Here is a 13577-nt window from a genome sequence, read left to right as displayed (position 1 = left end):
GGGAGGTGTTTGGTTTTTGCTTTGTTGTTGTTTTTATCATCCTTGGGAAAACAAGGATGATAAATGATTAGTCAAATTCAAGATTTCTGGGGATCCCTGGGGGCTGATTGTACTACATAGAGCCTGCATTCACTGCCTTCCTTCAGGCAAAGCCACTGTCTTCTAATATGACAGTAACCACTACCAGCTCCTCCCTGCTACTCCTAGGCATCTAATTTACCTTTAACAATTTCAAAGCACCTGTTACTCAGCATTCCAAAGAATGCTGAGTATGCTGGAATATGTGAAGTCCTGGGTTTGATCTCCACCACTAACAAATAAATGTTGCTAGAAACAACAATAGTCCTTGAGATATTGTGGTGGTTTAAATGAGAATGCTTTCTCTACACCCCCTCCTAAATATCTGCATGCCCGGTCACCAGTTAGTCAAACTGTTTGGGAAGGAATGGGAGGTGTGGCCTTGTTGGAATGGGTGTGACTGGGAGTGGGTTTTGAGATCTTAAAGGCCCACCTCAGGCCCTAGTCTTGCTCTCAGTCCCCCTCTCCCTCTCCCTCTCTCTGCTAGCAGCCTGTGGATCAGCTACTGATCCCATTCCTTCCTATCATTATATTCATAGATCATCCCTCTGAAACTATAAGCAAATCCCCAATCAAACACTGCCTTTTATAGCTGCCTTGGTCATGGTATACTGTCACAACAGTAGAACAGTAACTAAAACAGATACCAGGTTTTTTTAAAAAAAGAAAAGAAAAGAAAGAAACACAGGGCTAGAGAGATGGCTCAGTGGTTGAGAGCACTGCCTGCTTTTTTCTAGAGGACCCTGGTTCAATTCCCAGCACCCATATGGCAGCTCACATGGTAATTCCAATTCCAGGGGATCTGACACCCTCAAGGAGACACACATACAGGCAGAACACCTATGCATTTGAAATTAAGAAAAAAAAGAAAGAAAAAAAGAAATTCAGGGGCCAGGCTGGTGATTCATACATACCTTTAATCCCAGCATTAGGGAGGCAGAGAACAGGGGATTTCTGTGAGTTCAAGGCCAGCCTGGTCTACACAGTGGGTTCCAGTTTGAAAAAAAAAAAAAACAAAATGAAACAAAAACAAACAAAACAAGAAGCAAAAAATGCAGGGGGCTGAAGAGATGGCTCAGTGATTAGAAGTGCTTACAGAGGATTCAAGTTTGGCTCCCAGCACCTACATCAGGTAGTTCTCGACTGCCTGCAACTCTAGTTTAAGAGGCTCTAACACCTAGCCTCCACAGGCACCTAGCACGAGCTATCTACCAAGCCAGACATCCTGGCCTCTGTATAGTTCTCCAGCTAAAGAAGTCATCTTCTCAAGAAGGCTTTTCCAGAGCAGTTTGTTGCCCAGTACTGGAGGCTGATTTCAAGGCCTTTGCCACACTGTGCTTTGCCAATGAGACCAATATGCCTGGCCTGACTTCTTGTATCTTTCCTTCATAGACAGAGACAGAATTTAAAATCCTTTCATTTGGTTGTTTTCTTTTGTTTTCCCTAGAATAGAAACTTCAAGAGGGCAGAACTCAGACTGCAGTGAGTCACTGCCCAGCTTAAAGCACTCTTCTGAGAAAGCTACTCACACACACCACTCACACACAAGAGACTCACACACGGGCCACTCATACACAGGCCACTCACATACAAGAGATTCACACACAGGCCACTCACACACAAGAGACTCAAACACAGGCCACTCACACACAGGCCATTCACACACAAGAGACTCACACACAGGCCCCTCACACACAGGCTACTCACACACAAGAGACGCACACACAGGCCACTCACACACACAAGCCAGTGGCTCTAATTTTTTCACTTCATTTTTAAAAAATTATTTTACTTATTATGTGGGGTTTATGTGTGGTGGGGGTGCGATTGTGCCACAGCCTGCAACTAGAGATGGTGCTACAGCCTTGGTCTCCCCTTCCGTGGGCTCTGAGGATGGAGCTCAGACCACCAGACTGACACAGCAAATAATTTACCACTGAGCATCTCACTGCCCAAGTGCTTTCACTTATGACACACAGAAGAAAAATAATTTCACATTATAATCTAATAAATACCATATATATAAACACTATATGTAATATTACATATAATTAGCTGAATATAGCTTCAGAAAAACCAGACACTGGATAATAGAGATATACTTTGATATTTTGAGGCCAATGTTATAAAATATTTTTACTATTTTTTTCTATGATTATTTTTCTAAATTACTAAATAGTGAAAAAGGGAAAAAACATTGATAAAGGGTAAGGATGTAGTTTGGTAGTAGAGGGTTTGCCTAGCATGCACAAAGCCCTGGGTCAGTGCCTAGCATCCCACAAACCATGTGTAGAAGTATACAACCTACAATCTCAACACTTAGAAGGTGAAGGCAAGAGGATCAGAAGTTCAGAGGTCATCTTCATGTTTATGCCACCACATCTGACTCTGAGGTTTGTTCCTTCCCCCCCCCCAAAAAAAATGGTTCTTTGGCTGGAACTCAGGGCCTTAGATGAGTACAGGGCAAGTTCCGACCTCAAGACCTCCCGTGCCATTCTCCAGGAATGCTCTCTGTGTGGACATTCACATGGATAGCTCTCCCACTTACTCCTGGCCTTCAGTCATCTTCATGACACTATCTCTGGCCTTCATAACAAAAAATGTCAACCCTCTTCTTCATGGTCTCACCACACACAGATTACACCGTCCTCTCGGCACCTATCTACCATGGAATACAATTCATTCACTTACTGTTTACTGTCTTGTCTGTTCCACTCTAGAGGGCACAGCTGTTTATTCACTACTGCATCCTTAGTACCTAAAACAGTAGCTGGCACCAAGCAAAGATTTGTTATTTGATTGAGCAGATGAAGAAGCCTGAACAGGGTTAGAGATAATAGAATAAGTTAACTGGGAACAGCTAACTGCAAGTTCAGCACAGTAATTCAAGCATGTCCTCAGCACTGAGGAAGGTGACACAAGAGAATTGCCACAAATTCAAGGCTAGTCTGGGCACCATAAAGCCAGCCTAGAATACAGGTAAAGCCCTGTCTAAATAATAATAATGACAACAATAAAAGAAATAGCTAACTACAGGTAAAGATCTATATCTCAAACTTAAGGAAAGCTTTGGCTACAAGATATCATCTCTAACTACATGAGAACATGGTAAAATAGCTGCCAATGTTTCCTTATCTGGGTTCTTTCAAACTCATTATTTATGCTCAATTAATCAAGAAATTCTGGGATGTGGACTGTCTATATATTATATATTATGCCTTAACAGAAAATATATTAAAAGGCAAATACCAGAAGACAGAGTTAAGACTAGTATTTTGAAGTAATAATATATGGACAAAAGAAATCAAGGGATCTTTTAAGCCAGGCTCTGTCACTCATCAGACATTTTGTTTGTTTGTTTGTTTTTTCTGAGACAGGATATCACTGTGTAGCCCTGGCTGCCCAGCAAACAATTATATATGATCAGAATTTCACAAAAACTGTTTCCGATATCCATATTAATATAAAAGTTACTTCGATCCATGTTGCTCTCAACCAGTTTTTTTTTTTTTTTTAATGAAGTTAGACCATGTTTAGTCTCAGCACTCAAGAGGCAGAGGCAGGCAGATCTCTGTGAGTTTAAGGCCAGTCTGGTCTACACTGTGAGTTCCAGGACAGCCAGGGCTGTGTAGAAAGACCCTGTGTCAAAAAAAAAAAAAAAAAGTTGGCTCAGGAGTGGTATTACACATCTATAAGTCTAGTACTTGGGAGGTAGGGGAAGGAGAATCAGGAGTTCCAGGTTATATAAGATCCTAAAATAACAAGGGATACAACAAACAGCTGCACTGGGAGTATGGGGGTTTGGTTCAGTGGACAGTGCTTGCCCTGTACTCATCTAAGGCCCTGGGTTCCAGCCAAAGAACCATTTTTTAAGGGGGCGGGGTGGGGTGGGGGGTGGAACAAACCTCAGAGTCAGATGTGGTGGCATAAACTTGTAATCCCAGCTCTAACAAGGCTAAATTAGGAGGCCTACAAAGAGTTTAATGCCTAGCCTGGGCTACAGAGTAAAATCACGTCTCAAACAATGATGCTCAGGGGTAGAGTACTTTAGTTGCCTAGCATGTGTAAGGATCCTGGTTCATTTTCCGACCTTGGGTAGAGGAGAGTAGTCTACTATACAAATGTAAAATATTACCAAACTCTCGAATTTTTCTCATTGTCTACTGGAAAAAAAAAATATGAGTACAATATCCTCTTTGCAAAACTTCACACTCAGACTCTGGAGGGAAGAGGTGACTCTGGGGAACTAGTTCAGAAGTGGTATTTGCCTGGCATGTGCAAGGCCTTCATATCCAACATCCAATACCACACACGCACACAGAATAAGTTAGCTTTTCTCAGAACAAAGCTGTGTTATAAGATGTCAGACATAAGGGTAATGTTCTACAACAAAATAAAATGTTCACATAAAACCAACCTTCAAACTCATCTTTAGTGACTGTCATTGGTTCTCTGGGTTAAGAATGACAGACAGCAAAGGAACAAAAGGGTACATCTTAGGGGCGTGAAATGCTGTGTTTCTTTAGAGGTGACTACATAGTCAAGTACATTTGTCAAACCCTAGCTGAGATGAAATTCAGTTGACGGCGTTTGCCTAGTAAGTATGAGGGATTGGATCCCTAGAAAGGCACATACAGGAAGACTACAAGGTCTACAGAGACTATGTAATCCAGCTGAAGAACAGCCTGGGGATACATCAGATCCTGTCACAAGAAGAGGGAAAATTATCTGTTGCCCAACAGTCTCAAAGAGATCTTGGATAAGGAGATTTGATTTGAAGAGCTAACAAAAGGGCTGAAAGCCAAGTGTTGGTGTGACCCACGGTATTTAATCCCAGCATTCAGAAGGCAGTGACAGAGGATCTCTGAGTTCGAGGCCAGCCTGGTCTACATAAAAGTTCCAGGACTCTCCGACTCTCCCTCTCTCCCTCTCTCCCTCTCTCCCTCTCTCTCCCTCCCCCTTCCTCTCTCTGTCTCTCTCTCCCTCTCCACTCCCCCCCCCTTGCCTAACCAGGAACAGGGGAGGGAGGAATCTCAGCTCACTCATTGGTTAAGAGTACATACTGTTCTCTCTGAAGATCCAAGCTCAATACCCAACACCCCACATCAGGAGGCTCACAACCTCCTCTTGCTCCAGCTCCTAGAGTGCTGACCTCTGGCACCAAACGCAGATGCATATGCCCCTACGCACCTACACACTTTGATTGGTTTTGCTTTTTAAAATATTCCTGCCTCCCCCACAAGAAAATAAATGCCCCAAAAGCACTGTTTTCTAAGCAGCGCTTCCTGGAAAGTAAGGAGCAGTTCTGAAAAGGATTCGAGTGGATTGGGTCGTTAAGTGTGTGCCCTTGAGAGTTCTCGGCCTCTGCGGCGAGCCTCAGTTTCTCTTTATGCAAAACGGGTCTGGCGTGTGATCTAGCATACTGCAAGTGCTCCATTCATTAAGAAACGCACGTTGTCACCCGAGGCTGAGACTGCAGTCCCTCTCAGAGGGTCACGGTCCCTTCCGGGCGCCAGACGGCTACGCGTGGCCTCCTCCCCTCACCCCGGCAGCGCGCGGAGGCCTCCCGCCTCCCAGGCCCGCACCTCGCTGAGGAAGCGGGTGATATCGTAGACTCGTCCGTGGATCACCATCCACGTCTCCTCCGCGGTGTTTCGCTTCGCCACCTCCTCCAGCCGGTAGTAGGTGACGGAGGGGTCGGAGCCCTCAATATTCCCGCCGCTGCCGCTGCCACTGGCCTCTGGGGTCGCCATTGGATCCGAGTCCTTTTCCGCCGGTATCAGGGATTCTGCCGCTAACTTCCTTCACGCTGGGCCCGCGCTCGGTCCTCCTCGGCTTCCGTAACCGGGTAAAGCCTGGTCCGACGTCCAACTGACCAATCAGCGTCGTCCACCCCCTCCAACCTTGCCAATCAGATACCGAGATTTTGGACCTAAACGCCTAAACGTGGCCGGGTGACAGGTGTCACCTCAGGAGAGCATTCTCTTTGCTCGGCCCTTGGACAGGCAGGGTCATAAAAGAAGAGAGGCGGTTTCCAGAGTCTCTTTTCCCCTCCTGCCACCCTGGGTCCCCGAGTCTCTGGAAGCAAGTTTTCCCCTTCTATCTTCCCAACCAGAATTGCAGCCCCTGGCGTTACAAGCTATGCTTTCCCCTAGACTCGGTTGACTGGTTCCCTTTAGGCACCAAAAAGCTCACCAATTAAAATGGGCATGGTGACCTCTACCTTCCTTGCCCAGAGGTTTGGCACGCTGAATGAGAGTGTGTTAACAGAGGTCTGAGCTCAGCAATCGCTGTGTAAATCGCAACTGACGTTGGACTCCAGGGCTCTTAGGGTGCTTACAACAACAGTTGGGGCAAGGGTACGTGTCTCAAGTTTACTCCACCACTGACAAAATAATCTCTAATCGAACCAGTGATCAGGGCCTATCTACACTGTTTTAGTTTCTAAATGGCCTAAAATAGGATTTACTTCAGATGACCCCTGCTAAAAGTCCAGGTAATTTGGAATTCTGAGCTAATGTGCAAAGTTGTGAGCCTTTATCTTTAATTGCCGTAAAAACTAATATGCTGATCATCCGAAAATGTTTTCATGGCGTTACTTCACAGCCTAGCACTCATGACTCTGTAAACTATTTGCAACATCTTTCACTAATATTTTTATTTGTTTATTTATTTATTTTGAGACATGTGTTGGTATGTAAGTCTGGCAAGCCTGGAACTCACAGAGATCCATATGCCTCTGCCTCCCAGGTAATGGGTTAAAAGTACACCACCATGTGCCGGGTCCACTTTCCATATCCTACATCCCTAATTACACAAACTATGTGCTGTAGTTTGCTCTGATGGCTGTCATAAAATACTGACCAAAACTAGCTTGAGGAGGAGTAGAGGGTTTATTTGGCTTGCAGGTTAAAAGCCTTCACCCAGGAAAGTCAAGGCCAGAACTCAAGGAAGGAACTGAAGCAGAGACTATAGGGGAGCTTCTTACTGGCTCACTTTCAGGCTCTTGTTGAGCTACCTTTCCAATACTGCCCAGGCTCACATGCGTAGGGATGGTGCAGCCCAGGGTAACCTGGGCCATCCTACAGCAATTAGCAATTAAGAAAATGCACTACCGACATGCCCACAGGCCAATCTGCGGGAGGCAATTCTTTGAGGTTCTGTCACTATGAAGGCAAACCCTCATGATTCTTAGGATTTTCCACAACCCCTAAATTCAACCATGTAAGTTCATTTCCAGAAAAAAAAAATTTCTGAAAACTTACTACATCACAAGTTTTATAATAGAGTCTGGGGGAAGAGTGACAATACAAGAAGCAAGCTCTTTCTTGTGTTTGGTTCTCATCATTTTGTGGGGGTATGAGGTTTACAAATCTGTGTGCTCACTCATACATGCACAAGGTCGCTAGAGGAGTGTGTCAGGTGTCTTCGTCTGTCATTCCTCTTCTGGTCCCCTAAGAGAAAGTCTCTCACTGAGCCTGGAGCTTGCTGTTTTCAGCTATATCAGATGGCCAGCAAGCGCTCGGAATCTGCCTTTCTCCATCACCACCCCAGAACTAGAATTACAAGTGTATGAAGGCCTGTCTAGCTTTTAATGTGAGCGCTGGGGACTTGAACTTTTAAGTCAGCAAGTGCTATTACCCTCTGAGCCTCTATTGTCGTGCCTTTTCCCCTACTTTTAAAAATTACATTTATTTACTTATGGGGGGGGGTCCCTATAAAGGTCAGAGGACAACTTATAGTGATCACTTCTCTCCTTCTACCATGCAGGTTCCAAAGAACAAACTCAAATCATCAAGCTTTGTGTAAGCTTTTACAAGCTGAGCCATCTCTCTGGCTCCGTGCGTGTGTGTGTGTGTGTGTGTGTGTGTGTGTGTGTGTGTGTGTGTGTGGCACGCGCGCGCGCCTCAGGGTCTTATGTAGCCTAGGCTGGCCTCAAACTGACCAAGTAACCAAGCCAAGGGTTGCCCTACCTCCTGATCCACCTAGATCCATCTTCCAAATCCTGGGATTAAATGTGTGTACCACCACTTCCAGCAAGAAACAAACTCTGAAGGCTCCCTTTCTACCCCATGGGGGAAAGTAAGCACAAGGCTGTTTTTTAAGACCTTGAGAGGCTAGAATGGAAAAACCTCTTGGCAAAGGGAAAGGTTGGAGAAGCTTATTTGGAGTCCTTCCAAACCAAAAGTAGATATGCCTTTAGGGTCCCGGGACTGGAACTGAGATTTCAAAGGCTGTCAAGAGGAGAGGGGTTAGGACTTCCTCTAGTAGCAGGGACCCCCACCATCTTTCTCAAAGGGATGTTGGTAAACAATAGGACCTCAGAGAAGGAATATACTGCAATCTGGGAGACTGAACAACCCTATCTTCAGGGTAACAGATCAACAGACAGACTTGAGCGCCAACGTGGGAAACTGTCCTCTCTGCCACAGATCTCTCAGATAGCAACCAATGTGAACTGAGTGCAGAGGAAGCTTCTAGAATGTGTTGCAATGTGAAAAACATTGAGTGGGAGATGAATATTCATAAGTGACAGAGGTGACCATTATTAGGGTAAGTAAAATTATTAGATTAAAATATTTGGGGCGGGGCTGGAGAGATGGCTCAGTGGTTAAGAGCACCAACTGCTCCTCCAGAGGTCCTGAGTTCAATTCCCAGCACCACATGGTGGCTCACAACCATCTGTAATGGGATCCGATGCCCTCTTCTGGTGTGTCTGGGGATAGTAACAGTGTCCTCACATATATGAAATAAATAAATCTTAAAAAAAAAAAAAAGAAAGAAAGAAACTGATTGACTAATGCAATTGAGATTTCTATAAAAAAATAAAAAATAAATAAAAAAATAAAATATTTGGGGCATGATAACCCATTCCACCATTAAGCCCTGCACTCTGGAGACAGACAGGCAGATATCTGTTAATTCAAGGCCAGCCTGGTCTACATAGTGAGTTCCAGGCCAATCAGAGTTACACAATGAGACTCTCTCTCCTAAATAGGTAAATAAAAGTTTCTGAATTGTTATTTAAAGGGGTTTTGGGGGGAAATGGGGGGGAGTTGTTTTAGTTTCTGTATTTATTTTGTTTTGTTTTGTAATTCCAGCAGGTAAGATGCAAAAATATGCAATAAAATCCCATACTTTTCACTTGGGCTCATTGATTGTTAATATTTTTATTTTATTTGTCTATTTGTTTACTTAGACAGGGTTTCTCTTTATGTATCCTTAGCTGTCCTGGAACTCACTCTGTAGACCAGGCTGGCCTCAGACTCACAGAGATCCACCTACCTCTGTCTCCTGAACACCACTACTGTCTGGCTAATATTTTTTAATGTTTCATCTCTCTCCCTTGTTTTTAATATTCTTGTTTATAGTATTGACTTAGTAAAGACATTATGATCTTTACTTCCAAGTAATTCTGCACTAACAATCATGAAAAATATTATTTAGGCAGCTGTGGCAGCTCATGCCTTTAATACCAGCACTCAGGAGGCAAAGGCAGGTAGATTTTCATGAGTTCAAGACCAGCCATATCTACTACAAACCAAGCTCTAGTCCAGGCAGGGTTACATAGTAAGACCTTGTCTCAATATATATAGTATTTAAATTCATCTACTCAGGAGGCTAAGGCAGGAGTCATTTGAGCCCAAGAATTCAAGTGTTCAAGGACACCCTGGGCAAGTCAGTGAGACCCAGTCTCAAAATATAAATATAGGACCACTGAGATGTCTCAGCACAGAGGTACTTTAAGCATAGTACACACATATAGAGAAATAAAATGAGTAATTATAAATGTTTTTAAAGGCCAAAAAGATAAACACAATAATAGCAAATCCTATTATCTACTACTCTATATCATTTTTATAATATTTTTGAGGGGGAGTATGATACAGACAGTAAGGGCCACCACATATGTCTTTGTTTTGTTTTTAAATTAAAAAGGGTCTTGAATCTGTCGAATGTTTTTTGTTCTTCTATTGGGGTGATAATGTGATTGTTTTTCTTTATTCTGTTAATACTGTGAATTTTTTTTTAAATTCCTGCATTTCTGAGATAAATCATACTTGGTTATGTTAGTAATTAGTCATATATATGTGTATAGATATAAAATTCAAATTCAACTTGCTCGTCTCTTTTCTCTTTTCTTGCTTTCTTTCTTTTTCCTAGAGATAAGATATGGTGATTTAAATAAGAATGGCCCCCATAGGCTCATCTAAATTACCAGAGAGTAGCACTATTTGAAAGGATTAGAAGGATTCGGAGATGTGGCCTTAAGGAAGGAAATGTGTAACCACTGTAATCATGTTCCCAGTTAAATGTTTCCTTTTGTAAGAGTTGCCTTGGTCATAGTCTCTTCCCAGCCATAGATCAATGACCAAGACTTGGGGTCTCTATTAAATAGTCCTAGCTGTCCTGGAACTTGCTATATAGACCAGGCTGACCTCAAAGTTGCAAAGCCACTCACCTCTGCCTCCTGAGTGCTGGGATTCAGCTCCTTTGTCCTTTTTTTTTTTTTTTCTTTTAACATTTGTTTCTTTTTTCTTTATTAGGGGAAGAATGAAGTGTCCAGGTGCACAGGCAGTTAGAGGACAGCTTTCGAAAGGAGTGGGTTCCAGGAACAACACTCAGGTCTCCAGGCTTGGTGGTAAGCACCTACACTGGCTGAGCCATTTCACTGCCCGACTCCTTGGCTTTTTGAGACATAGTATCACTATGTAGCCCAGGATGGCTTTGAATTTTGAACTTTCTATTATCCTGCCTCTTATAACCTCCAGATGCTGGCGTTAAAAGCATACACCACCACACCAGCTTCAATGTGCTCATTTAAAATATATATATACTACATTTATTTATTTACTGGGGTGGAGAAGATCACATTCATGCCACAACACATCTGTAGAGCTTTGAGGGCAACCTGTAGCAATCGGTTCTCTCCTTCTATCCTGTAGTCATCATGTCTGGTGGCAAGGGCCTTTACTGGCTGAGCCATCTTGAGTCTTGCTAATGTTTCATAGAATCTTTAAATTTGTATTCATGAAAAATATTAGTCTATAGTTTCCTTTCCTTGGCTGCTTTAATTTTTTCAAGCTCTTTGAGAAGTATTTAGAGAACCCACAGCAGCAGACTGTTAAAATTCTCAGTACAGTGTCTGCTGCAAAATCTTCAGGTAGGGTTTGCTTACATCCAAGCAGATCAAGAAGTGGAATTACATAGGAGACTATACTTTCTAGATATTATAGGTGGGATCTGCTTCTTAATGTTAGGAGAAAGACAGAACCATTTAAAACACTTTAAACATCAATATTTTAGTACTGTTATTTTTATGTATTAGACAATTCTCTCCCCAGGCCATTAAGTCAAAGAGATCCTGACACATGTGCCCTGTAATTTACTTCAGAGCATATATTATGTGTGAGATCCTGTTCCAGGAGAATCATTTTTTATTTTGCAAGACTATTTTATTGATTTTTTTTTGTTTGTTTGTTTTTTTTTGTTTTTTTTGAGACAGAGTTTCTCTGTGTAGCCCTGGCTGTCCTGGAACTCACTCTGTAGACCAGGCTGTCCTGGAACTCAGAAATCCACCTGCCTCTGCCTCCCAAGTGCTGGGATTAAAGGCGTGTGCCACCACCGCCCGGCGATTTTATATTTAAAAAAAAAAAAAAAAATAGAATTCAAACAGAAAGCCATTGTGGTGAAGCCCAATCCATTTCTCAGGAAAGAGTAAGAAGCAAAGGATCTGTTCCATGTGGGCAATGAGATGCGTTCTCCTTCCTGTTAGAAAAAAGGGCAGCAAGGGGCGTGCTTCTGGACAGAAGCTAACACAAAATTACCTTTCAGGAATGAACTTTTTAAAGAGAGAGGGCCTCTCAACCCTGAGGGTCATGATCTGGCTTTGACTGCTAAAGAGAATTAGAAAAGCAATCCAGGCAGTGGTGGAGCACCACTATAATTCCAGCACTCAGGAAGCAGAGGCAGGTGGATCTCTGAGCTGGAGGTTAGCCTGGTCTACAGAGTGAGTTCCAGGACAGCCAGAGCTACACAGAGAAACCCTGTCTCGAAAAAATAAAGAAAAGAAAAGAAAAGAAAAGAATAAAAGTACATTCTATCAGAGGCAGCTGGTGGAACCTCAAAGAGAAGAGAAAGTTCTCCTTTAAAACCTTTCGAGAAATAACATTAAGAGAATCATTAAGAGAAACAGCTTAAAATAACAGTAAAACAGAGCCACCGTGGGCAGAAGGATGGGAGGAGGCTCAAGGCAGAGCCTCCACAAAGGAAAAGAACCTGACTTTTATATTCTTTCAAGGGGTTATAGGAAGTTTTACATCGTGTAACTCAGTATGAGACTGCATAGAGGAGCCAGGTATTGGCTAGAACCATAAGTTAGGGACTGTAAAACCACAGCACAGGCAACTTCTAACTCAGAGAAGGGAGCTTGGGGCAGACTAATATTTTTTAAGCTCTGTTATCTGGCTCCAACTTAAGGGGGAAGGTCAATGGCCTAACACTTTCCTGACACTCAAAACCTCCTCTTTAAAGAAGCTATCGTAGTCCATCACTCTCTTTTTCCCTTCCCAGGGCCAACCTTGAGTCACTCAGTAGCTGATATAAAATGTCAACTAGGCATTGATAAGAATGTTTTCTCTCCTCTCTTGCTCTCTTGCTCTCTGATCCCTCTGTCCCCCCACCCCTCCCCCCTCTCCACTTCTCTACTCTCTCCCTCTGTCTGCCTTTCTCTGCCTCTATTACCCTCTTAACTCCCCTCCCCATTCCCTGAATAAACTCTATTCTATATTAAAAAGAAAGAAAGAAAGAAAGAAAGAAAGAAAGAAAGAGAAAGAAAGAAAGAAAGAAAGAAAGAAAGAAAGAAAGAAAGAAAAGAATGTTTTCTCTCTTGGGCTCAGCTGCCTGGTTTTAGAACTTTCACTCTTCCTTCTTCCAGGGTTTCTCAGCTTATTTTTAACAGGCACTAAGTCTGTTCACATTTCAGAAAGCAAACACAGGCTGGAGGGGTGGCTCCACGACAGAGCACATGCAAAGCCTTGTGTTCAAATATCAGTATGTGTTACTGGCCTCCGGCTGCCCTGGCAAGCCATTCTCGGTCATTCATCTCAACAAGCCAATTGAAAGAACCAAGTAAAAAGTGGAAAGCAGAAAAGGGAGAAGATGTACTCAGTGTGGCCACACTTGAAAGAGGGACAAAGAAATCTGGCAAAACACACTGGACATTCCATCTACTGGGTCCTAACATGAGGTTGAGATTTAAGTAGGGATCCAGAGTCGTGTGTGTCCATTCAGTCCAGGCTAAAGAGTGGTCCCAGGTTAAAGAGTGGTCCTGTCCATCACTGAACTTCAGTCTCGTCTTGCAAGGTGATATAACAATTTATTGGCACTGTGAAATATCTCTCTGGGAAACAAGTTGTTTTAGTTACTAAGATTTCTATTATTGTCGTGGAACACCATGGGCAAAAGCAAGTTGTGGAGGAAAGGGTTTATTTGACCAC

At 43.1% G+C, this 13577-nt stretch overlaps 1 protein-coding gene across 1 annotated transcript in view; it reads right to left on the bottom strand.

The window, feature by feature from the left end:
- The window catches only part of Cyb5b (cytochrome b5 type B), a 36005-nt gene extending 30080 nt beyond the window's left edge, over positions 1-5925 (bottom strand). Inside the window, exon 1 of the mRNA XM_034522696.2 lies at positions 5664-5925. Within this exon, the coding sequence (XP_034378587.1) occupies positions 5664-5831 (168 nt within the window). The 5' untranslated portion in view covers positions 5832-5925. The remainder of the gene's footprint in view (positions 1-5663) is intronic.
- Between the last annotated feature and the right edge of the window lie 7652 nt (positions 5926-13577).

Source organism: Arvicanthis niloticus, chromosome 18 (genome assembly GCF_011762505.2).
Source record: "Arvicanthis niloticus isolate mArvNil1 chromosome 18, mArvNil1.pat.X, whole genome shotgun sequence".
NCBI classification, from domain to species: domain Eukaryota; kingdom Metazoa; phylum Chordata; class Mammalia; order Rodentia; family Muridae; genus Arvicanthis; species Arvicanthis niloticus.
The sequence above is the reverse complement of the archived record's forward strand: the minus strand, read 5'-3'. Positions and strand labels throughout refer to the sequence as shown.